Source organism: Dromiciops gliroides, chromosome 3 (assembly GCF_019393635.1).
Source record: "Dromiciops gliroides isolate mDroGli1 chromosome 3, mDroGli1.pri, whole genome shotgun sequence".
Lineage (NCBI taxonomy): Eukaryota > Metazoa > Chordata > Mammalia > Microbiotheria > Microbiotheriidae > Dromiciops > Dromiciops gliroides.
In genome coordinates this window covers 483,491,049-483,518,629 of record NC_057863.1, presented here as the reverse complement: position 1 = coordinate 483,518,629, position 27,581 = coordinate 483,491,049, and the positions used below count along the sequence as shown (strand labels likewise).

Here is a 27,581-nt window from a genome sequence, read left to right as displayed (position 1 = left end):
CTAAAATAATCTCTGATACTTACCAGCTGTGCAAAAATGGATAAGTCACAACCTTTCCAAGCCTCAATTTTCTCACGTGTCAAATGGAGATAAACTTTAGCAGACTATAGAAATGCCAGCTACTGTTTTTATCTGTGGGTATACATACATGCATGCATGCATACACACAAACGGGTATGTAAAATGTTTTCTATATATACATGTATGTATATGTGTGTGTATACACACACACACACACTCACAGTGTGGGCCAAAAGTCACAAAGGGTTTCAATGTTTAATAACTCCTTTATTTTTTATTTATATTACTATAATGTCATATATAGTATTTATAGGAAATGAATTTACATTATGTATGAAAAATCAAATCTTATAAATGGTAAAAATGAAAGAAAAAAATTTTCAAAAAGTTTTGAAAACATCATGACTTTTGACTTACCCTGTATACACACATGCATACATATATGTATATAAATTATATATAATATACAGTATAGATGTATACTATATACTATACATGTAATATATATGTTAAAGTACATAGAATATAAATTACATATATGAATTCTATAATATGTATATATACATATTTCCCCCCCAAAATTATTCCCTCTTGGTTAAATAACACGAAACTGAGGAGCAATAGAGTAACATGTTCATTCTGTTTCAAGCCTCACTAGTCAGCCTTTGAACTGCCTAGACTTTCAAAGTGCACCACAGGATTTCTTCTCTTCCCTGGGAGGTGTTTTACAAACTATGTATACATGTAAGCAGCCAGACAAGGACGTAAGGGTGGGGAGACAACAGAGGAGAATGTCTGGTCTGGCTGTGCAGGTCCCAGAATGATCAAGACCTCAAAGGGAAAAGGAGGAAAGGAGAGGCTCAAATGCCTAGAGCAACCTTGCCCCTCACACTAAAGCAAGGAGCCTAGATTTAGGCCCACCCTGGTGAATAGTATAAAAGAGAGTTATAGCAATGTTATAATTAGCAGATTCTTTCACCCTTGTTCTTTTCCAAATTATCCTGACTTTGTTGATGCATGTTGACCATCCCAAATCACCTTTAACCAATGTTTAGATATTTAACTATGACTGACAAAGTTGAAGCCATACAAAAAGTAAGTTTTCTGTAAGTATTGGTAAAGTGTTGTTCCAGATGATTTTGAGAAAGACAATTAGTAAACTGGGTTATCAGAAGAGAGCCATTAACAATCCAAAGATTTAACAAAGAGACACAAGGCAAGCCCTTCATGGAAGCTTCCTTTCCTCTGAAACATTATTTCTACATTTCAATAGTACAACACAGGTTTTTATTCCCTTACTTTCAGAGGGTACATCCAACAGAACTGGACAGTGGGTAGAAGGAACAACAAGAATAATACAATTTGGCTAATATGGGATTCTACAATAGTGGCTACAAAAAAACTTACACCTGACAAAGGTATGCTGGACCCTCCACCAGCTTCCCACCACAAGAAATCACTAGAAAATTGCCATTTCTCATTTATAATTGATCATTTTGGCAGATGCCATCTGGAATTCCCTCATCACCTTTCTAATATACCCCAGGGAAATCAGCTGAGGGGAATAGATTTAGGGTTTTTCTTCAGGGAAATAAAACAAATGGAAGAATCACTAGCTCTTAGAGTATTAGCAGGTGTGTTTAAAGAAAATATTATGGCCTAGAGATCCACAGTTTTGATCATCAGTTTGTTTGTTTGTCTCCTTATTGCTCAAGGTTGCAAAGCAAGTGCTGACCTACATTGGTAGTTGGAGTTTTTTCTTCTTGGTGCACCCTTCTACCAATGAAATCACACATCCAGTTCCTATTACTTTCTTTTGTCTAAAATTCAGGAAAGCTGAAGTATCTGGGAAGAGTCTCATCTTAGTAATGTTAAAAAGATTTGCAGAAACATTGCCCCCTAGTGGCACTAAATCAAATAAGAGCCTATTCAGGAGGGAAAAGTCAAACACTGAAAGAACAAGAAAGTGTTCTATTGTGTTTGGGGTTTTTTATATTTAGTTTATAAATAACTCCTCAGGTTTTCCCCTACTATCACAGCCATATGGTATAAAGCCAGTTTTAAGATCTGCCAAGTAAATAATATAATTTGTGCCCGATTTTTATCTGGGGAAATTCTGCCTCTCTCACACTATAGTTTACTATTCTGTTGCACCAAAAGATACCAGCAATGTTCTTTAAAGGTTCATCGTCCCCAAAATACTCAGATCAAGGGAGTATGGGACTTAGATTTAAAAAGAAATTTGGATGTTCTATGGTCCATCTCTCTTATTTATTCCAAGTTTGACACCTAGAGACATGAAATAATTTGCCAAAGGTCGCACCCCCTAAGAAGGTGTTATGGCCAGAAAACAGAGAGAAGGTAGCAAAAGGACTGAAACAGTATAGCTCAAGTCTTGTCTCTTTTAAAATTTTCTAAAAGAAGTGAGTTTCTTTTGCAAGGAAACAAAATCCAATACTTTATACGTTTAAGATCATAGAAAAATAAAAGATAAATGTTAATTTGACACATTATGAGAGCTGTGTTGTTTTTGTTTTGTTTTGGTGTTTTTTTGTGCTTATGAAAATAAGGACAAAAGGGAAGCTGATTAGCTAGAAGAGAGTCCATCTCCTCTGGTTACCTTCTCAATTATTTCATAGCATTCTTCCAACCTCCGACTTCTGTCTTTCAAAGTTGTACTGGCCGTATTATAAACAGTCAACCATTCCTGGTAGACATCCTCAGATAGGTCTGCATAGGCAATACAAAGTGTCCTCAAACCTGAAGAACAGTAAATAATAAAGGTCATGCCCTTTGTCAGCTCAGAGAAACTCACCACCTGAAAATAAAAAACAAGTCTTCTCTCACACTCCAAGCTTTATGAGGTCTTTCAATGGTTCCTGCTACTTTTCCAAAATGGCTAGTTTCAATTTTTTTCTTGTTTTTTTTTGGAGGGAGGGGGTACAGATTTGCAATTTCATAGGCGTAGTGAACTCCTAGTATAGGAACTCCCTCTACCACTAGAGATGGACAGCTCACCTATAACTTACTGGCTTGGAGACCTGCCTTGGGCTCCAGGCAGTTAAATGTCTTGTCCAGGGTCACAACAGCCAGTATGTGACAGAAGCATGATTTAACCCCAGGTCTTCCGGATTTTAAGGCCAACCCTCTATCCGTGTTGTCCTGTTCCCTCTTTATTTCACAACTTAACCAAGTATTAATCCATCAACACAACACCAGGAGACTTTTTTTGTGCATCTTTGAGAACCTTCTTTCTTTTGATAACCTTGGGTGGGAATCAAGAGGGGAAGAGTAATTCTCTTCTAAGAATTCAAGCTATTTATTGTAACACAACCCAGAATGTTAAAGTCAAATCTTCACTTCAGAAGAGTTGCTGTCTTATATTTCATTCCAAAGAACTTCCTACAACTACCTTCTTATGCCTGGAACACATTTATGTTTATTAAGACAGCAGTCAAAGGTACCAGGAACCTTGGTAAAGAGATCCATGATTTCATGCCAGAGACATAAGCATGCCAGAGGCTGGAGCTCACAAGTTCAAATATTATCTTGGGTAACACAGTCTATGGTTTTTGTCACCTATACAAGCAAGGAAGATGGAAACCAGAAGCCTTGTTTAAAGCTTCTCAGAGAATGCTTGAGGTCAGTCACTATGGGTTCAGTGCCCATAATCAAAGGATGAAAAAAATCAGCATTATATAGCTAACAAAAGGTTAAGCCCATTAACTATAGGGGTTGGTTCACCTATATACTTTAGTGAACAAAATCCAGGCTTCTCTGAATGAGAAAATGATACTACAAAGATCTCAGACAAAGCATGACATCCACAAGGCCACCTTCTACTCCAATGTACCTATTACCTCAGGAGAGCCTTTGACATCATACACAGACACACTGACTAAGCCATAATGGATGTTAGATTCCCTGTACCACAACATAAGGATCAATATGTTTTCTTGCTGGCACAAACACAGAACATGATGGAGTTTAAAAAGTTTCAATGAGATCTAGATTCAGAAATATTCACATTTATCAGTATTCTGGACCAAAACATGTGAATGTATATCCAAGACCATGTCACCCTATACACACATACATATAAATATATCTATGTAAGCTAATATTAATTATAATAATCTAAAAAATAAAGATAACTTACCTTCTGTAGCAAAATATTCAAGATGACACAAAGTTTGTTCTGTGAACTCAGAATTCTCTGACAGTCTCTCATAAATCACATTATCCTATCAAAGAAGAAGTCATCAGGACCAACAAATTCACATATAAAATTACAATCCAATCTTCTAAATACTGTTTTACAGCTTAATGCTTTCTACCTAATGGATATAAAGTATTTTTGTGAGTCCTAATAAGAGTAGCTGAATTCCAATCCACAAGCAATGATGACCTTTGAACTTCACAGTGGGTTGGATTCCTTAGGATCATAGATTCTATGCTAGGAAGCACCTCAGAGAGCAATCTGTCCAGTTTTTTCATTTGACAAATGAGGAAATGGAGGCCCCAAAACTTAAATGACTTGTCTAAAGTCACCCAGGAAGAAAAGAGCAAAACTTGCATTCAAACCTAGCTCCTGTGACTCCAAATGTGACTCTAACCCAAGTCTAGGAACTATGAAACAAACCAAGAATGTACATTTTCTGATACAATGATGTTTGGTTTAACATTGCAGAGCATCCTTCTCTGACTCTTCTGTGGTACCAGAACAAAGACCTATTTAAGTTTTCTGGTTTCTATGTGAATAAGGATAGATAGGTATAAATCTTCTAAGATATAATTCATCCTTTTTTCAAAATTAGTCTTTATGGGATTTGGACTAAATAAAATGTTCTTAACTCAGGGTCCATGAAGAGTGTGTGTGTGTGTGTGTGTGTGTGTATACATATATATATATATATATACACACACACACACACACACACACATATATATACATATTAACTGAATTTTAATATATTGGTTTCCTTCATAATTCCATATATTTTATTTTGTGTATTTTAAACATTCTTCTGAGGAGTCCATATGTTTCATTAGACCAGCCAAAGGGGTCTGTGACAAACAAATTCTAACAGACCTCCTAAAGTAGATGATCTCTAATGTCCTTTCCTACTCTGACAACCTATGATTTTATACAAATTAAACTTTTCTCAACCCCCTCAGTTTCTCTTTTTGTGATGGCTGTGACACTAACAACTGACACACTGAAAAATCTAGCCAGAAATTCTTCAAAAACAGCAATGTGGAAGCATGAACAATAAAATGTTACATTAGCATTTTAAATGTTAACATTTTAAAAGGAGATTTTTAAGCGCACTGATATATTAATGTGTGCCAAGAAATGAATACATACAGACACATGAGGTTTTATCTTTTTCCTCCAAGTCAGAGGCAACATTCAAATAAGCCTACATACATGCCAGTTTCCCACAAGCAGGAGAACTGCCTTTTTCAGACTAGGTATTGAAAGTAGCAGACCTCCATGGATCTTTATTTTTGTCTCACAGGATCAGGGGCAGTCCCTATTCCACATTACTACCACACAGTAATCAGAAGACTAACTTAGTACCTTTCTTTCAAGTCTCCTGAAATCCCTTAGCTATTAGATTGAGGCATAGAATCTCAGAGCCGGATGGAGCCTCCAAATTGATCTAGTCAAACCCGTGTTTGAAACAGCACCTCTGAAGTACCATCCCTGAAAAGTGGCCATCTATGATCTGCTTGAAGACTTCCAGTTCCTGGGAGTTCATTAGTAGCCTTATACAGTTCTTATTACTAGCAAGTTTCTTGTGCTTCTATCCAACTGAAATTTGCCTTTCTCCAACTTTTACCCGTTGCTCCTAGTTCTAACCTCTGAGGCTAAGTTAAACAAGTCTCATCACTCTTCAACATGACAGCAAATCACATCCTCCAGTGCCTTAGCCTAAGCCTTCATTTCTAAAGGCTAATCAACACCTCTTTCTTTCTTTCTCTCTCTTTCTTTCTCTCTCTTTCTCTCTCTCTCTTTCTCTCTCTCTCTTTCTCTCTCTCTCTTTCTCTCTCTCTCTTTCTCTCTCTCTCTTTCTCTCTCTCTCTTTCTCTCTCTCTCTTTCTCTCTCTCTCTTTCTCTCTCTCTTTCTCTCTCTCTTTCTCTCTCTCTTTCTCTCTCTCTTTCTCTCTCTCTTTCTCTCTCTCTTTCTCTCTCTCTTTCTCTCTCTCTTTCTCTCTCTCTTTCCTTTCTTTCTTTCTTTCTTTCTTTCTTTCTTTCTTTCTTTCTTTCTTTCTTTCTTTCTTTCTTTCTTTCTTTCTTTCTTTCTTTCTTTCTTTCTTTCTTTCTTTCTGCAGGGAAATGAGGGTTAAGTGACTTGCCCAGGATCATACAGCTAGTAAGATTCACGTGTCTGAGGCAGGATTTGAACTAAGGTCCTCCTAAATCCAGGACTGGTGCTATATCCACTGTGCCACTTAGCTGCCCCCTCAACACCACTCTCTTAACCCTTCTTTATATGGCTCCAAGTCTCAGTACCATCCCAGTCGCCCAAGTTCATCAACTTATTTCCTAAACTGTGGTGCCCCATATATAACGTAATTCTCCAAACAAGTAAGTGGTACAGTGAATAGAACACAGGACCTAAAGTCAGGAAGCCCTGAGAATCCAAACCCTTACTAGCAGTGTGACCCTGAGAAAGTAATTTACATTCTCTCAGGCTGAGTTTCCTCATTTTCAAAATGGAGATAATAATAATAGCACCTCCCTCACTGGGTAGTTGTGTGTAGGAAGTGCTTTATGAACCTTAAAGTGGCATATAAATATATACATGCTTTGTATGCTCAAAGCACATTCTCTTTATACCTACCATCCCATCTAGCTCATACTGGGCTCTGTAGTCTACTAAAGTCCCTATGTCTTTTAGACACAAATTGATGACCAGCCCATCTTCCTCATCCTGTACTTGTATGCCATTTCCTTGCTGAGTGCTACGATAAGACTTTCACAGGATCACAGAGTCTCAGCGTTGGAAGGGACACAAGTCATCTAATCCAAGCCACAGCTGAGCAATAGCCCCTTCCCACAACATATCCAAGAAATGGTCATCTCAACTTTGTCTGAGGACCTAGAGGAAGGGAGATTTCACTTGTGAGGGGTCCCAGCCCACTCTGCAATAACTGAAAATAAGGAAACATTTCCTAAAGTCAAATCTAAACTTACTTCCTTGGTACATCCACCAGTGACACCTAGTCCTACTCTGCAATCCCAGCAAAATAAGTCTAATCTATTCTCCACGTGATAATCCTCAAATACTGGAAGACAGCAGTTACACTACCCTCCCTTGAGTCTTCTACTGTACACATAAAATATCCAAGGTTGTCAGGGGACTTAGACATTTTCTCCCACCTCCCTGAAAAGGCAAGTTTGGGAATAAGGATACACTACAATAGTGGAGAGCCAGAAAGGGGCTTCTCTTTACCAAGCTAGACATTCCCAATTCCTACAACTAAACCTCATATGACAAAAATGCAAAGCCACCCCTTCCATTTTATCCATGTCCTCATGGAGCTATGACTCCCAGAAAGAGAATACTCCAGATGTATTCTAACCAGGGGAGAATAGAGAGAGAATATCACCTTCCTAGTTCTGGACCCTATGCTTCTTTTAATGCAACTTAATGATCACCTTGGCTTTTGTGACCACCACATTACACAGCTAAATCATATTGAGCTTGATGTTTATTTAAACCCCCAGACTTTTCCTTAAAAACAAACTATTCTGACAAAAAAGGAAAATAATAAATGTTGGAGAAGCTGTGGAAAAATTGGAATACTAATGCATTGTTGGTGGAGCTGTAAATTGATCCAACCATTCTGGAGAACAATTTGGAATTATGCCCAAAGGGCTACAAAGCTGTGCGTACCCTTTGATCCAGAAATACCACTTTTGGGTCTTTTCCCCAAAGAGATCATAAAAAAGGGAAAAGGACCCACATGTACAAAAATATTTATAGCTGCTCTTTTTGTGGCGGCAAGGAATTAGAAATCGAGGGGTTGCCCATCAATTGGGGAATGGCTGAACAAGTTGTGGTATATGAATGTAATGAAATTCTAATGTGCTGTAAAAAATGATGAGCAGGCAGATTTCAGAGAAACCTGGAAGGACTTGCATGAACTGATGATGAGTGAGACGAGCAGAACCAGGAGAACATTGTACACAGTATCAACAGCATTGTGTGTTGATCAACTGTGATAGACTTGATTCTTCTCAGCAATACAATGGTACAAGATAGTTCCAAAGGACTCATGATGGAAAAGACTCTCCAAATCCAGAAAAAGAAAAGAACTGTGGAATATGGATGCCTATTGAACCATACTTTTTCTTTGGTTTTGGTGCTGTTGGTTTTTTTGAGGTTTTTCCTTTTTGCTCTGATTCTTCTCTTATCATATGACTAATGCAGAAATATGTTTAATGTTATTGTACATATATAACCTATATCAGATTACTTGCTGTCTTGGGGAGGGGGGAAAGGAGGAGAAGGAGGGAGAAAAAATTGAAACTAGAAATCTTATAAAAACAAAAGTTGAAAACTACATGTAACTGGAAAGTAATAAAATACTTTTATAATTTAAAAAATAAAATAAAATAAGATTGGAAAAAAACCTATTCTCTGGCCATGCCAGCCCATCTTGTATTTGTAAAGTTGATTTCTTTTATTCAAATATAAAACTTTACATTTATATCTATCATCTTATCTTATTAGATATGGTCCATTACTCTAGCCTGTCAGGTTCTTTTTGGATCTGGACTGTCATCCAATGTGTTACTTACTCCTCCCTTCCCACTTTGTGTCAGCTGCTAATTTGATATGACCTCTGTGCCATCATTCAACACAAGAGTCATCAATCATGATCAGTATTTTCCCCCAATGGAATCAATATAAAATTAGTCATCCACTTGCAATAATGAGAACATGAAAAGGGATACTATAACATACAATTAATGCAAAAGTATTTGTGGCATAGTCTGGTTGGCATGTCAGAAAATTCATACTGCAATGCAAGTGACCACTCTGGTACTTACAGCTCCTTTACAGTAGAGGCGAATTTGTCCTGATGGTGTTCGAACAATTACCGACATCCTTTTTCTGTCACTATAAGGAAAAAGAAATTATCAGTGGTCTCTCTTCTGGTCAAATTATCAAATGACTAAGCTAAGAACACAAGCAACTTAAGAAGGTATTATTTTGTTTAGGAGGTGGGAGGAAGCAGAAAATAGGTGGAAAACTGATAGGGCTTTAGTCATTAGCTTGCTGAAGACAATATAATGATGGACTGGCCACCATTCTGCCTAAGAGACCTGGCTCATTAACTTTGTCCTTTATCACCACCAGGAATTCAATATCACTGCCTGATTCAGTAAAACTATATTTTAAAAAGATAGTCAAATGAGAAGAAAAATTAAAACTTCCATGGATTTTTTAGTGTAATTAGTTGATAACTTTCTAATATAATTAATTGATAATAATGGAGAGAAAGCAATAATTTCCTTCATTTAAAATATTTACTTTATAAATATTTATGTATATTATACACATATATATGCTATATATATTTATACATACACACACACACACACACACACATATATATATATACCCTATTCTAACTTATTTTGTTGAATTACTTGTGGCAGTGTAAACCAGAATTAACTTAAGTAAATAAAATCTAAATTAATCTCTAACTTTACTTGCATGATATAGCTAATGGATGGATGAGGCCTTGGAATCAGGACAACCTGGTTCAAGTATTGCTTCTGATACACACTAGCTCTGTGACCACAAACAAGTGAATAAAACAATGTCTTGTTGATCTAGGTAATTCTCTGAGACTTTAAGTGACAGAGCTGTTCTTCTATATCAGTGGAAGGTGTTTCCATACCAGGAGTTCCTTACACCAAAGGAATCATAGTTATGGGCTAGATTTGACCCTCTCCCACCTTGCCCCCCACCATTTAAAAATTCCCTGATTAATTTTGTTTTGTTTTGTTTTGTTTTTTAGTGAGGCAATTGGGGTTAAGTGACTTGCCCAAGGTCACACAGCTAGTAAGTGTTAAGTGTCTGAGGCCGGATTTGAACTCAGGTACTCCTGATTCCACGGCCAGTGCTCTATCTGCTGCGCCACCTAGCTGCCCCCTGATTAATTTTTTAACATCTGAACTATCACTGACTAATGAGCTTTACAATTCTTCCCTTTCTCTATTCACTAAGTAAAGAGCTGTGAAAGAGCAAGTTAACAATCTAATACTTGAAAAGTATCTTTTGAAGTAAAAAAAAAAAAAAAAAAAAGGTCATCCTGCTCTTTGTTCTCTGGTAGCCAGACCAGCATCCCCAAGACAAAATGGTATCTGGGAGCAGTTTTCCCAAACTTTTAGTTGCCAAAGGTATTAAGATAGAAGCATCTGGAGCTTGTTGATCCCATCAGAGAGAAAATACTTCTTTTTTTATTTGTAATTGATGGAATAAAACAAGAAGATTTTTTCTACAATTCTACCATGTTTATTCTAACTGATCAATACAGACTACAAGAAGAACTGAATTTCTCTCCTTCAGAGGTGTAAATATTGACATAGAAGGGACTTGCAAAGGTGTAAAATGGAAGCAGAATAGGTGGAAAAAATCCTGGAAGGGGACAGAGGAGAATCTTTAGACAGTACTAGACATATATAAGCACAAGTATCTGGGTTGGGATATATATAGCTAGAAAGAAGTAGAACCCAAATATGACCAAAGTGTATCTGTTTTATCCCCTCAGTTTTGATACTTCCTCTTTTCTATCTAGCTCAATTTCACTGAATCTTAGAGCTGGAAGGAACCTTAGAGGTTTTGCTTATAGTTCATCTTTTCCCCTTCATCAGATGCATGAATCCATGTTGAATGAATCATCTCCAGCAAGTTAAGCATTTGCTTCTTCTCTCTTCTTGAATACTGGTCCATAATGGGGATGGAGGGGGTGGGACAGTGCAGCTCATTCAAATCTTGGAAAGCTCTGTTGGAAAGTTTTTTCTTATGTGCAGTCTGTGTTCCCGTAGCCCCTAGCTCTAGACCCAGAAAGAATAAGACCTCCTCTTATGTGACAGCCCTTGGAGTATTTGAAGATAGTGATCATGCCTTGCTTAAGTCTTCCTCACTTCCTCAACTGCTACTCAAAGGAAATGGATTTGAGTCTCTTCATTATCTTGTCATCTTCTAAATGGCTCCAGGAAAGAAGCTGCTCCAGCTTGTCAATGTCTCTCATGCAACATAGCACAGAAACTTGACTCCTTTGCTCCTTCCTTCTCCTCAAACTTCTGTCACTTTGCACTCTTCCTTCTGCAGAGAGCCCAGATTCCACAGAAATGCACATAGACAACTAGTCAAGTACTTCTTCTAGGACATCAGAGATCAGGTGGGTAGGGGACAAAAATTGGGAGGGGGTGAGGCAGAAAGAGCTTCTCATACATTAAGACTGCTGCCATCTTCATCCTTTCCACATCCCCTCCCATCATTAGCATCCTGAGCTGTTAAGGAGATCCTTTGTACTTGACTAAGACTAAGAGGTCATAAAGGCTTGATATGATTTTAAATATATTTTAAAAACCAGTTCAGGTAGCTTGCTTGAATAACTGTTAAGTAAATAGAGCAATGTCATTATGCAACTTTTACTGACTGATGAGTGAATAAAGCATTGACATGGGCATTCTGATGATGGAGAAGAAGGTTTGCAGTATAGAATATGAGTTTGCTGCTAGAAGCAATAGCCAGATGTTAAGAAGAGAGAAAGCCATACTAGATATTAGGAAATATTTTCTTATGACAGTCTTATTGGAACAAAAAACTTTCCAGGGAAAGAACAAACATCACCAGGTCTTTAAACCCTTTAAAATGGATTTGGGGGAGAGTGCTTCAGAACATGTCCAAAGGAGCCATCCTACATTGACCCTCCAGTGAGATGAATTGATGATCTCATCAGTTAGTCTTTTCCGTTTCCAATTTCTCAAACCCCCCCCCCCCATTAACAGTGCTCAGATGGTGCAAGAGGTATGACTTCACAAGACCTGGGGAAACTCCAATGAAAATAATACCATCGTCGACATACCCTGAACTATTCAGACATGTCTGCTGCTGCCCTGGTGGGAATTCTGCCCCAGCTGCTAGAGTACTGGGGCCTTTGAAATGGAAAAGGAGAGCAGGATATGGAGATGTATTGAGTTTCTTTAGAAAAGACATTTAGGAAGAAAAACAGATGATTTCATTGTCCACCTCTAAAGGGGGAAAAAAGTTAATACTTCAGGTTCAACTGGGCTTCTGGACATCAGCCATCTTTCTCACATTTACTAGAATGACAATGTATTAACTCCTAAAGTTTCTTCTAGCTTTAAAATCCTAAGGTAGGGATTCTTAACTTGAGAGTCCACAGACAACCAAAAGGGTCTGTAGATAGATTTGAAGGTCCATGAACTTGGATAGGAAAAATAATGCATCCATATTTTCATTAATCTCTAACTAAAATTTAGCATTTGCTTGTAATTTTTAAAAAAATCATTCTGAGAAGAAGCCCACAGTATCAACAGACTACCAAAGAATTCTATCATTCAAAAAATGTTCATAACTCCAGCTTTAGAACAACCATTTTGGGTTTTTTTGTTTTGCTTTGTTTTCGTTTTTTCCTGAGGGGCTGAAGATGCTTGGCCTGATTTTTATTCCATCTAAAGTACCTCTGTAGGCAACACCCAAATATGAAAAAACAAAAACAAAAACCAGCTATTCACATAATCCTATCAAGGAGGTATAATGCATTCCTTTGCTGCTTACATTATAGTGTTTAAGTGTGTGGAAAAGTTGACATACCTTGAAAACTCTAGGACGTTAAGAATTTCAAATGTTTCCTCTTGACCCAACTGCCAGAAGAGAAAACAATCTACTTTTACAAATAATCAAAAGTGAACATTTTCCCCACAATATCCAAACCTCCATACCCCCCTAAAACATATATGTACTCCACTTCCAGCCCCAAGACATCACTTTCAAAAAAATACTGTACAAAATGTATGTGATGACAGCTCCCTCTTCTGGTAAAAATGAGTCCTAATTTGCCTGCTAAACAGACTTCCCCAAAAGAGCCTCTGCAGACTCATAGTATGTACCTGGCTAACAGACAACAGGCTAACAGGTTTAAGGACAGACAATTGAAACTACTACTCAAAAATGGAAGAAAATACAGGGAAGGTAAAACATTTAACTAAGGGAATAGAAATGACACATCCAAATAGAAATACAAAGCAAGATGCTGTCACAATATACCAAGATAAACAAACAAAAAAATCAGACTCTTGGATGGGTAGGTAAAAAAAGAAAGACCTTCGGTTTTACATTAACTAGTATGATATAGACTCTTCTATTTTATTTTCAGTACTACAAAAATAAAAACGTATGTATGTAGCGTAGCAGAAAATACACTGAATAGAGTGTCAGGAACCCTGGGTTTACTTCTGACTTAGAAATCAATTAGCTATGTGACCTTTGGAAAGCCCTTTAAACTTTGAGAGGTTGTTTTTCATCTTTAAAATGAAGGAGTTAAAGCCAATCATCTGTTGAAGGTATAGTAAGAGCTTTTAACAGATATGTCTGATGACAATGTCAAATTCACAAGCATCCTACTTACAGCTTCTATGATAACCGAGTCAGGAGTTCTTCCAGTAAAGACGAAGCCAAGTTTTTTTGCTCCTTTCACTAAAGCCCCTTCATCTGTTGATAAAAAATGGTACAAATCAATGAGGGTTAAAGAAATAATATCTATCACCAAGATGGAACTATGGTATTGGTAACGTTTCAATGCTAAGACTCTCACAACGTTTTAAGATAATTGGCCTTATTTGATAAGTGGGAAACAAATGAGAAACTGAAAGGGATCCAAAGACTTTTCCAACCACTGGATAGCATTTTGTATAGTGAGAGCAGTAATTTGTTAAACAGTTCTCCTAGGAGCTGAAAATTAACAATTTTATGACTATTCACTGTTATATCAAATATAAACTTCTCATATATGCCCACTAATCATCCAGCAATGTAGACACAAAGGTCTACATCATGTTACTGTTTTGACTACTTGGCTCCTTTTTCTGGAAAGCAAAGGCTCAAGGGGACATGATAACTGTCTTCAAGTATTTTAAGGAAGGGCTGCCATGTGGAAAAGGGCATATAGTCGTTCAGTTTGACCCCAGAGGGCTTACTTAACAAGCAAAAAGGCAGAGAAGCTGCCAAGAGGCAATTTGTTGGATGTCAGGCACAACTTCTTAATAGTGAGGGCCATCCCCAAAGTATAATGGGCTGCCCCAGGCAGTAAGTGGACTCCTATCACTGGTGGAAGTTGGGAGGAGAATATTCAAGTAGAGCCCAGTTGTCAGGCATGAAGTAGAAGGGATCTTTTTTCAGGTATAGGTTGACTGAGATCCCTCCTAATAACACTATACCAGGACAAGAGAGAAAAGACAAGGCAATAAGTATCATTTTCTCTCTATCTAATAATAGGAAGCACAGGGTCTCTCACACTTAAAATCTACTGGCGAAGTAAAAAATAATATTATTCTTCCTCGTAGTGGTTCATTTTTCTCTCTCAGGGGACAAATGAGGGCATAATAACTGCCGCTGGGAAGCCAGGATGAAAAGATAATCTTTTGGGCATTTTTGAGGCTCTATATGTCATGTTTCTACTGATAAAGCGTTATAATGCTGGGACTAGGCAGTGCCACCTTTCTATAGAACTGACATCTTTCCCACACAACGGCCTTTAAGCCACTGAAAATATTTCTGGCCCTAAGCAAAGCCAAATAAACAAGTAAACAAAAGTTTTCCAATACAACCTATACCACACTCTCAATCAACAGAACCACTGGGAGCCTCAAAGGCAGAACACATCCAGTCATCTAAAAGGTAACAGGCAGAATATCTTGAGTGGAACACTCTCACCTGGAGAAGAGGCCTGGTAGTTGATAGTGTTGCCGTCATTTTCTGGAACAACAGTGTGACAAACAGCCAGCAACGTGAGGAACTCCTGTATACACGCAGCAGTGGGCTACAAAGTATTTTACTGTATTAAAGTCTGATCACCAGAGTCTAATTACCTTTAGAGTTTAAATATGTGGGTGGCCTGAAGTTTGGGCCTCAGATGCACGCAGAGCCAGGCTCCATATTTTACTGAAACCTCTCTATCCTGGCTGCCTCTTCTCTCTGCTCCTGATCTTACCATGGCTTCACCTCACTCTGCAACACCACAGCTACCAGGTCACCCCCCCTACTCCAGCTCCAGGATTTTTTTCTTACTTCTGGCATCAAATATGAAGTCCTCTGTTGGTATCTGAAGCCTTCCACACCCTGCCGCACCCCACCCCCATCTCCTTATACTCTCCTCCCCTCCACACACTCTACACTCTGGCAACAGAACATCATCGCCCATCTCCATACCTCTGTTCTGCCACCCCTCATGCCTGCAATGCTCTCCTTCCTCACCTCTGATTCCGAACTCCCTGGCTTCTTTCAAAACGAAGTTCAAACACCACCTTCTACAAGAGACCTTTCTCGTTCTCTCCCCTTCCTGTCCCCCACAGCCTCTGAGATGACATTCCATTTACATGGAACACACCTTGAATATACATGGTTAAATAACCCATTGTCTTTGTCTTTCCCATTAGACTGTGAGCCACTTGAGGGCAGAGACCATGGTTTTGCCTTTATATCCCCAGTGTTTAGCAAGGTGCCTAGGCACATAGTAATTGTTTTAGGGAAAGGAAGGAGGCAAATAAAACTTTTAAACATGATAAAAGTTGAGAATTCTTTAAGGCTAATGATGAGAACTTGGCAAAAGTGACAGTGGCAAAACAGCTGCCTGGTATACTGGAGAGAGCTCTGGATTTGAACTCAAAACCTGGCTCTATGTTCTATCACTTACACTCTGTGATACCAAGACAACTACTTAATCTCTCTGGGCTTTCAACTGAGAGGGTTGAGTTAAGGTTCTTTCTAGCGCTAACATGCTTTGCTTCCAGAAATAGATGGAAAGATTAGTAAAACTTTGGTGAACAGGTTTGTATCAAAAACCAACATCTCTATAAACATTAATCACTCTTGCTCAAAATCTTCTTATCCCTTCTTCTCTATCAAAGAGCATAATAATGTCAGGTACTGGCTGACTAGGTCTATTTCTGGGCAAAAATTAAATTCTGCTTTCCAAACCATAATTTCACCACACATGTCTATTTCTAGGTATGGTTGCACTTAAGTAAATAAGAGGTTCTATATAAGAAATCAGAAAAAAAAAACAGTCTGGTGATAGGGAGAGGAATAGGAATATTTATATTTATATAGTGTCTATTATATGGTAGGAACTGTGCTAATATTTTTAAACAAATACTATCTCATTTGATCCTTACAACATCCCTAGGAGGTAGGTACTATTGACATTTTACAGCTGAGGAAACTAAGGCAAACAGTGGTTAAGTGACTTGCCCAGTGTCACACTACTACTAAGTATCTGAAGTCACATTTGAACTCAGGCCTCCTTAACTTCAGGGTCTTATCCACTAAACTACCAGTTCTCTTTAGTAAGTTGTAATAATATACCTGAGAGGGGGCAGCTAGGTGGCATAGTGGAGAAAGCACCGGCCCTGGATTCAGGAGGACCTGAGTTCAAATCCGACCTCAGACACTTGACACTTAATAGCTGTGTGACCCTGGGCAAGTCACTTAACCCTCATTGCCTCACAAAAAACAAATAAATTAATAAATATGTGTGTGTGTATGTATATATGTATATATATGAGACTACTTAAAAATCTGTAGAGGCAATAATTTTTCAATGTTTCAAGCAAACCCATTCCCCCAATTCTAAAGACCCCCAAACTATGAATCAGCTACAAAGTTAAAATGATTATACAAAATGACCTATAGACATAAGGTAGGAAGCTGCCCCAAGAGGGTGACTGTCATCCCTGTTCTCCTTTCCCCTTTCAAACAAAAATCTGGAACAGGAGTTTATAAATTTTAATATATGCTGCACATCAAGAACACACTGCTATTGGAGAATCGAGGACAGACTCAATAAATGTGAAAGGAGAACTACACTGAAGGAAACCAGGATCTATAAAAATCTATTTTGGCAGGTAAAAGTGTTTGACAATTAGATTTTTGCCAGGATGTTGCTTCCAACTGTTGTATTTTTCCCTCCTCCTTTAGATGCTGATAGAAAAATTATTTGATTTATACACACACCTGCACACACACACACACACACACACACACACACACACAGAGTAGGTGGGATTCACATTTCAGCATCTGTTCCTGCAAGACTTTGGAGGTAGAGTCTATCACCTCACCACTTATACAGTGGCCTTTTAACTGGGGCGATACAACCATTCTTGGACTGCTACCCAAGTATCCTACATTCATACCCTCCCCTCAACCTTTCAAAGGTCAATAAAGAGAGCCTGCAGCTGAGTTTGTTGCTGGTCTTCTAACAGTTTGATAGATTACTTGACAGTTATGCAACTACAGATCACAGAACACTGAAGACTTGCTTATCACTGCCATTCTATCTCCAAGTTGTCATATGTCTGTTTTTATTCTTCTAACGCAAAACACCAGCTACCTTAACGAACACAAAAGGAGACGATAAATGGTCAATGACTGAGGAAAAAATCAGAATGTTCTACTCTACACGAAGGTTGTATGGATAAAGGATAGGAGGGAGGGTTGGCCAAACCATATATGGGGGTATAATCAAACAACAAGCATTTATTTACTATCTACTATATTTCAGGCACTGTGTCAGGCACTAGGGATATAGAGACAAAAATGAAACAGTCCTTATCCTCAGAAAGCTAACATCCTATTTAGGGGAGACAACACATAAACAATTCAGAAAGGCAACGAGTATTTTTAAGCATCCACCAAGTGCCTTCACTAAATTAAGCTATACAGAAAACACATGCAACATAATTCTTGGTGAATGTTGGGAGGGAGAGGACTCCAGCAGCTGGAAGAGAAATCAGGCAAGACTTCATATAGAAGGTGTAGCTTAAGCAGAGTTTTGTAGGAAACAAGGGGTTCTAAGAGATGAGAGGTACAAAGGAATATATTCCAGCCTTGGAAGAGAGCCACTAGCAAAAGAGATTGGAGATGACATGTTATCTATGAAAATGAGTAAGAAGGTCAGCTTGGTTGGACCTCAGAGTAGAGAAAAGTAATACATAAGAAAGTTGAAAATATAGGTTGAAGCCAGGCTAACCAATGACTGGGAAGTCAATGATAAGGCAACTAGGTAGTACAATGGATAGACCACTGGGTCTGGAAGGTCTGAGTTAAAATGTGACCCCAGACACATAGTAGCTTTGTGAAAGCTACTGTCTTCTTCAGTTTGTGAAACTGTAAAGTGGGGATAATAATATAACACCTACCTCCTTGGGTCATTAGAAGGATCAAATGGGATGATATTTGTAAAGCACTTAGTGTAGTGTCTGGCACATAGTGGGAATGTATTAAATGCTTGTTCCCTTCTTTCCCTTCCCCCTCATCTCAAATAAAGCTAATTGGACGGAGAAGCAGGATACAATGGGAGGAATTGGACCAAGAAGCAGGATACAATGGATCACAAATAAAGTACACCAAGAGTAAAAAACTGAAGTAGGTCTATCCAGAGTTTATACTATAAAGGGAAATTGAAAAATATTAAATAAATGAAAAAGAGCTGGTCATGTTATGAGATCAAAGGATAACCCACGGACAGGCCACGGGCTGCATTACCCAAGCAATGTAGTTAAGATACCCAAAGCACATCCGTGAGATCACAAATCTATTCAAGTATCAAAGAAAGAATGACCTTAGTTTATAGATCCTCTAGGTAAAATATCATCACTGGATCATAAATTTAGGGCCAAAAGAGATTTTAGTGATCATCTACTTTAACTCATTGTATTATAGAGAAGAAGCAATTTGCTCAAGGTCACCAAGGAAGTTACCAATACAACGAGTATTTGAACCCAGATCAACAGCAGCATAAATCTAGAGGTAGAGAAGACTGTAGAGATCTAATCTAGCATCCTCATTTTGGGAATAAGGAAAATGAGGTTCAGGAAACAAAAGCATGTTGGCCAATATTACCAAGGTAGCAAGTGGTAGATGCAGGATTCGTACCCATTTCCTCTAATGCAAAATCTTCTGCTTTCCCCACAAAATTAGAGGACATTTTCCACAAAAATTAACCTACATTTCATTTTAATTTGGGTTAACTTGACCTTCTTTCCCTACTCTTTCTCTCAATTTTCCAAGAGGGACATTGGTGCCTTAGTCATTTCAAACTGAACAATACTACTAAAGGGCACCATATGACACACAAATAAAGACTATAAACCTTCCAATTTAATAAATGGCCCCAAAAAATCACTAAGAGAAACAAAAGGATTGCCTAAGTCTAAGCCCTTGCTATCAAAAGGTCCAAGTCAGGCACAGGGACTGATATATTCCAATGCCTGAGATTCTGTGTTAGATGGCACAGCGCAGGGTCTTTCACATCTTCTTCAGAGTCTGAAAATCTTTTAGCAGATAGACATTTCCTGTTAACAACCAAGAATCCTCTGGGAAGATGTGAGTTTTCATCTGCTGTGTAAGCCTGTTTACCTAATGAATCATTTTCAATTTATTTGATGGCTTCCATAATGACCAGAGAAATGCAAGAGTCTGGCGTTTTCTTGCAAAGTCAAATGACTTCTATAAAACAGGTTTGACAAATAATATAAGGGTGAAAATGTAGTGTGAATACATGATCTTTTCAGAGGGATCCAAGCTTGAGAGTTCTCCAGGGACCACAACAGAAACAGTAACTTTACAAATACAAATTCTGCTCTTTGTAGGTTTCATCTACATATAGAAAGTCACTGCTTAGGAATGTTATCAAGGGACAAGGGAGTTATTTTCCATGGACACTTTCTGTGGGGTGACTAAAATCCAGACTTAGCCTTGGCCATCAGCCCACATTTAAAAGTTTAAATATAAGCCTAAAGAGACCCAAGATGATGACCCAAGGCAGAATAAAATTCTACAGCAGATGGGAAATGTTTCCTCAGTAGGGAATAGGGTTTTTCGTTAGTTTAAATATTTAAAATTCTGTCCATGACTGAGTAATCCTTTACCCTAAAATCATTTCCACTAATACTTTAATGGAATTCAGATTCTCTCATTTTAGAAGCTGACCACTGCAAGGTATTTTGCTTGGGATTCTTGCTCACATCTGTCTTTTTGTGAATCCTCCATTGAGGATTTAAGATCCTACAAAGAGGATAGCCTGCAAAGAGGCAAAAGACAGTCCCTGTCCTCAAGGAGCTTATGATCAATGACAAAATCGTTCAAGATTGGTACTAAAGCCATAGACTTCTGAGGAATCTGAGGAATTTGGTATGACTGAAAACAATGCACAAGTTTCCAATTGTAATTCAGTCTATGTCCTGATCAATTCTGGGACCTTACTCAATTGTAGAGCACACCCAAGATTGTATGTATGTAAATGGTTATAAAATTGGGTGGGGTAGGGGGTTTGGACCTGGGATTTTGATTGTATTCATGTATGAAACTTCCCTTGAAGAAATCCCTTCTACCAAAAGCAAATCAGCAGCAACTCTGCAATTTAGCCTAAATCTCAGCGAATTGCCCAAGGCATTGAGATGTTAAAATGACCTGCCTAGGATTACATATTCAGCTGGTATCAGATGCATGACCTAACCCTGGGTTTTCATATGCTGGCTGTCTATCAATTATGCCATCCTCCCCTCCTCCTACCCTGCCCCACCTCTATCCCACCACAGACTAGTTCTGCTTATCTAGACCTCCATGCTCTGATCTGGATAATAGGTGTTTCTTATCTATCTTGTTTTTCCAATGTGGATGTTTAGACCAGAGGTATCAAACACATGGCCAAAAGTGGCCAACCCTCCTAAGTGTAGCATAAAGAATTAATTGTTATTTGAGGTTTTTATGCCTCTGCACGCACTGGCCTGGGGCTCCGCAAACCGCACCATGCTCCACCTACTGGTTGTAGCCATTGCCATGGCGCTGGCACCTCACGTCATCACCACTCGCTGATGCCTACATGGGCCTAGCAAAATTATAATGATTGGAAGCCTAGTGAGGGCAGTCATGTGACTGTCAGAGCGGCCAGACAATTGGTTGGGGGCTGTGTGGGGTTTCTGTGAATGGGGAGAAGTCGCCATTCTAGCTGGAAGCTGGAAGTTGGAAGGCGACAGGAGCTCTGCTGTGTATTTTCAGCTGATTCCTGGGAAGTGGTATTTTTCCCTTTCCCCATTTTATTTCCTTTCCCTTGATCCTACTAATCCTGTTTGTGTTTGTTTTTTTAAGTTTGTTCTTGTTAAAATAAATCCTGTTCTGCTTTGAGGGAGGCTGCCGGTCTCCTTCCTTGCCCCAATATTGCGGTGAGCCGCTTAGCTAGCACTCCCCAATTAAAAACTGGTCCCCACAGTAGCCAGAACCAAATCAAAATATAATTAGGAAATATTTAACAAAATAAATAAAAATACAACAGAACAAAGATAACATGAATGGTTTTCTAAGTCAATGTGCACCTGTAGGGATCCTTATATATGGTTTAGTTCCCCTCCTTTCTGAGTTTAATACCACTGGTTTAGACCAATGTCTTCTACATAGGTTTCCCTAAGGATGCTTTGTAGTGTTCTGGATCATGAGGTAATTAATTAGTATCATTTCATCTACAAATAAAAGTAACCTGAACTTCACCATAAAGAGACCTTATCAAAAAGGCTTTGTGTATCTTCTTTGACACAGGTAAATGCACATCTTTGACACTTCCAATCAGTTGTATAATTAAAAGCCCGTGAACCACTATTGGATGGAAACAGTGAAAACCTGCCTGTTCCTGTCTCACATCTTAATCCCTAATCCCTGCCACTTTGTTTCATGTGCCTTCTGGAAGCCAATCTTTATCATTAACAAGCTTTCCTTCACTCCAGATTCCTTCTCTCACTCTCACAATTTTCTTATACTCACAAAAACACAGCTTTCTTGAGAAGACACTGCATTCTAGCTACCCTTCAGCAATGACAGATGTTCTTTCCCTCATGTCCCCAAACACAGCAGACTAGGAAGAAAGTCACCCCCTACTTTTTGTTCTTCACTGCTACTTCCAGACACCTTCTGAGACAACACACTGCAACTTCTCCTTGGAGGTTCATTCCAATCAGCTCCTCAGTGCTGTGTTCTACTGAGCTTGATTTCATTCCATCTACTTTCTCAAAGAGTCCAGTAGCTGATTTATAGTCTTCTACCCTGCAACAAGCCCTGCTCTCATACCTGGAGATTACAGGATACAAACTGATGTCCCTGTAAGAACCTTGTTCTCAAAGTTCATCAACCTGTTCCTTTTCAGCATGATTTGTTGGCTGCTATTTTTTAAAAAGCTTCTTCATTGTGGTAACCATTTGATGTTGGTTAAACTGATTGAAGAAATGGTGACATAGTCAGCATCTTTACTTTTACTCATCTTCTCTCTTCAAAGTTGATAATTTATTTAATCAGGCTGGGTGGCAACTCCTACAAGTTCATGCAGTGCCCATCTTCTAATCTTTATACTTTTCTTTTCATTCAGTATTTACTTTCAACTTTGCCCCCAGATCAGTTAATGATCTGATTTTATACAGAAAACGGATTCTGTCAGTTTCTTTCATTTATTTATTTTTTTGCAGGGCAGTGAGGGTTAAGTGACTTGCCCAGCTAGTTAAGTGTCAAGTGTCTGAGGCCGGATTTGAACTCAGGTACTCCTGAATCCAGGGCTGGTGCTTTATCCACTGTGCCACCTAGCTGCCCCCTGATTCTGTAAACAGTCATAATATGAGAGTCAATTCCTCCAATAATGTGTCAACCCATTGGTTTTGAGGGAAAAAACAGATTCAGAATACCAATATCTGCAGATGGTTTAAGGACTATGATTCTTTAGGCACTGTTCCATTGTCATTACCAGGAGGCAGCTATGTGGTGAAATAGACAGTGTGACAGATTTGAAGTCAGGAAGTGGTTGTTGTTTGTTCAGTCCCTTTCTAGTCCTGTCTGGCTCTTCATAGCCCCATTTGGGGTTTTCTTGGCAGAGATACGGTAGTGGTTTGACATTTCCTTCTCCAACTCATTTTACAGATGAGGAAACTGAGGCAAACAGGGTTGACTTGCCCAGGGTCACACAGCTACTAAATGTCTGAGGTCAGATTTGAACTCAAAGATGAGTTTTCCCTGACCCCAGGCCTAGAGCTCTATCAACTGCAACTTAAATTCAAATCCTGCCTCAGATATTTTCTGGCTGTGCAGCCCTGGGCAAGTATTTTAACCTCTCTCAGAGACTCAGTTTTCTCATCTCAGTTTCCTTAGGAAGACAACAGTAGAACCTACCCTATAGGGTTGTTGTGAGAATTAAATGAGATAACCTAGGTAAAATGCTTTGCAAATCTTAAAGCTTACATAAATGTTCTTTATTGTTATTATTATTATTCATACTACTACCACCAGAAGTGGAAGAGGGCCCCATAAGATGAAGGACCATTTTGCATTTCTACCTGGCTGGAAAACTTCTGAGATCTAAAGATAAAAATATTAATATTATCTGAAAGAGCTCAAAGTTGTTATAACCAACTTTTTTTTCCTTATCGTCCAGAGATTTTTCCCCCAGATTCAACTAAATAAGCATTTATTAAACATCATGTATGTCAGGCATTGGGGATACAAAGATGAAATGAAACAGTTTTTGCCTCAAGGAACTCACCTAAATATAAGAAACATAAAAACATTGATTATGATCATAATTACAATAACAGCATTTGTATAGTGCTTTATGGTTTGCAAAACACTTTACACATATCATCTAATTTGATACTCATGATGCTATTGGGAAGTGGGTGTTATTGTTATTCCCATTTTACTGATGAGGAAGCTGAAGCTAAGAGAAATTATGTTACACGACCAGGCTACACAGATAATGAAGCAGAATTTGAACTCAAGTTTTCCTAACCCCTAAGCCAGAATTTTATTCACTATACCATTTACTTTATTGTAGTCCTTTTTGCTCACATGCTATGAGTTAACAGCTTTCTCTGTATTACAGCCATTTGTAGCTTCATAGATTCCGTTCTAAAATTCAAGGCTCCCCTTGCCCCCCTTTCATAACATTTGCAAATTACAAAGCCTGAACAAGCTCTGTCCACTCCAATCTAAGGTAACGCCAGTTTTTTCCAAGATCACCCTTTATAAGTACAGCATTTCCACTGAAAGCTTGCCCACCTTGAAACAACAGCTGTCTCTTCAAACTAATTACAAGGAACTGTCCATTATGCATAGGTCTCCTCTCCCAACAATAGCTACCTATGTCTGAGGCTGCTGAATGTGAGCCAAGGTCAAACTGTTCAGAAGACCAACCATGAATCCAAAAAAGCCTATCCAAGAGTTCATCTACAAACCCTGGCTGAGCAGCACTCCCCAAAGCTTAGGACCAGATCATAATGTAAGAATTTATTGTACCATCAGAAGCAGTCTTTTTCTCTACATAAGCAAGAATAATCTAGCCATAAATTACCTTGTAGCTAGTAGTTATTCTATGACCCTCATAAAGATGAGGGTATTTATATCAGGGCAAACAAGGCTACCATAGGAGCAAAACCTCTACAGGCCCCCACAGAGCAGACCTCCCTCATGTGGAGGCACCTGAATGAGCCCTGATAGCTTCCATGCTTCCTTTATTCTCTCTTTAGCCACAGTATATCTTTCCTGATGGACTATACATGAGTTGGGCATTGAGTTTTCCTTTTCACCTTTTGGTGGTGTGGCATTAAGATTTACCATATAATTGATCTCTGATCCAGTCCTTGGAATCAGCCCCTTGACCACAGGGCAAAACCTTTAGTTTAATTTCATCTCTCCCTGCCCCTTAGGACCAAAAAGTGACTTCATTTATACCTGTGGTTGTGAAAACCATATCCAGTACTATGTTAAAAATAGTAGAAAAAATACTACCTAGAAAGTCTTCCCCCAACTTCTAGTCTACTTTGTCACCAATTTTCTGGACAAGTCACTTGACTATACTGGGTCTCAATCTGTAAATTGGGCTGTGGAGAAGATGAACTATATGCTATCTTAAGTCTTTCCTAGTTCTATACATTTCATGATTATGAATAAATGTGACATTCTTGACTCAAAGAAATTTATAGCAGCAACGAATATTTCTACCATCCAAAAATAACTATAAAAACTGCCTTTCCCCCCAGGTTACACAGGCTAAGCAGAAACAAATTTTGTTACATACTTTGGAAGGATAATTGTATTCTCTTTTCTTACTATTCTAAGGTGGGAGAATAGAGAGAAAAAGTATTTTCTTAGAATGCCCAGGAAGAGTACCCAAGGGAAACTACTAAACTGTTAGGCATTTTAATTTTGAAGGAATTTTAAAAAACTATATTGGGTCTTAGAACAGGGTTTTATATATATATATGTGTGTGTGTGTGTGTGTGTGTGTGTGTGTGTGTGTGTGTGTGTGTATACATATAAATATATATATATATATATACATATGAATATAAAAATTTCAGAGATAAAACCTCTGTCTTAAGTACAGTGCTATAACCTGAGGAACAAATTTCTCCCTTGGAAAGCTTCTGTGATGATCCTCTTCAAAATATCTTGAAGCTTTGATAATAAAAGTGTCATAAAATCACATCATTATAGGGAGCTGGAAGGACCTTAGAGGTCATTGAATCCAACTTCCTCATTTTATAGATAAGGAAACTGAAATTTGGGGAGTTCACACAGATAGTAAGTGGAAGACACACAATTCTAACCAAGGTGCTTTGACTATGAATCCAGCCTTCTTTACACTGTAAACTGAAAAGATATGAATGGTATTTAAAAGGTGAATTGTGAAGTGTTTCACTCTTATACACACATACCGAGAAGAAAATCACTAAATTAACTTTATGTAATCCTAGACTGACGTGTAGAATTAAAGATCATTCTCCCCATAACCCAGTCATCTCACCAAGAAAGAAACCAAAGCCCAGAAAAACAGAGTCACTTATCAAAGGTCACATGTATCATAAGAAGGAAACAGGACTGGTATTTAAAACCAGGCCCTCTGCCTTTCCATGCAGTGTTCTTTCTACTAGGCCAAATCATCTTTTCAGTTCTCCTGTGGTTGTAGTCCTCCCACTCTCAACCTCTCTGTCTTTGGGCCTTTACCCTGCACTGTCAAGATGCCCCATCTCTCAGCTCCAAGGATTTTTTTAAATTCTTTGTATTTTGTTGAATATTTCCAAATTACATGTAAAACAAGTTTTTAATAATCATTTTTAAAAATTTTGAGTTCCAAATGTTATCCCTCCCTATTATTCCTCCTCCCCCTTCCCCCACCCCAAGAAGGCAAGCTATTTGATTTTTTTTTTTATTTTGGGGTGGGGTGGGGGTGGGCAATGAGGATTAAGGGGTTGCCCAGGGTCACACAGTTATTAAGCATCAAGTGTCTGAATCTAGATTTGAACTCAGGTCCTCCTGAATCCAGGGCCAGTGCTTTACCCACTGCACCACCTAGCTACCCCCAAGCCATTTGGTTTCAATTATACATGTGAGGTCATACAAAATCAATTTCTATATGGGTCATGTTGCAAAAGACAACATAAACAAAATAAAACAAGAAAAATTGAAAAGTATGCTTCAATCTGCATTCAGAGTTTATCGGTTCTCTTTCTGGGGGGGGGGGGCAGATAGCATTTTTCATCAAAAGCCCTTTGGAATTGTCCTGGGTCACTGTCTTCATTGGTGTACCTAAGTCTCTCATAGCTGATCATCCTTACAATATTGTTGTTAGCATGTACAATGTTCTCCTCGTTCTGTTCATGGCACTTTGCATGAGTTCATGAAAGTCTTGCCAGATTTTTCTGAAACCATCTTGCTCATCATTTCTTATAGCATAACAGTATTCCATCACACACATACCACAACTTATTCAGCCACTCCCCACTTGATGTGCATTCTCTCAATTTTCACTTCTATCCCACCACAGAAAAGAGCGCACACACACACACACACACACACACACACACACGGATCCTTTTCCTTTTTCTTTGATCTCTCGGCAATTCAAACGTAATAGTATTATTTCTGAGTTTCAAGGTACACACCATTTTGTAGCTCTTTGGGTGTAGTTCCAAATTGTTCTCTAGAACATTTGGACTAGTTTACAACTCTACCAACACTGTATTAGTGTCCCAATTCTTCCACATCCCCTTTAGCATTTGTCATTTTCCTTTTCTGTTAGGTTAGCTGACCTGATACATATGAAATGTTTTAATTGGTATTTCTCTAACTGGTAGTGATTTAGAGCATATTTTATATGACTATTCAGAGCTTTGATTTCTTCTTCTGAAAACTGCTTATTCATATCCTTTGACCATTTATCAATTAAGGAATGGCTCTTATTTTTATAATTTT

The 27,581-nt window shown here is 38.4% G+C and overlaps 1 protein-coding gene across 5 annotated transcripts in view; it reads right to left on the bottom strand.

Moving 5' to 3' along the window:
* ATP8A2 (ATPase phospholipid transporting 8A2) overlaps positions 1-27,581 on the bottom strand; it is a 787,448-nt gene that overhangs the window by 521,045 nt on the left and 238,822 nt on the right. For all 5 annotated transcript variants that reach the window (XM_043998327.1, XM_043998326.1, XM_043998328.1 and 2 more), the window contains exons 17-22: positions 15,012-15,117; positions 13,708-13,790; positions 12,894-12,943; positions 9,089-9,158; positions 4,181-4,265; positions 2,642-2,781 (exon numbers count right to left, since the gene is read on the bottom strand). In XM_043998327.1, the coding sequence (XP_043854262.1) occupies positions 2,642-2,781; positions 4,181-4,265; positions 9,089-9,158; positions 12,894-12,943; positions 13,708-13,790; positions 15,012-15,117 (534 nt within the window). The remainder of the gene's footprint in view (positions 1-2,641; positions 2,782-4,180; positions 4,266-9,088; positions 9,159-12,893; positions 12,944-13,707; positions 13,791-15,011; positions 15,118-27,581) is intronic.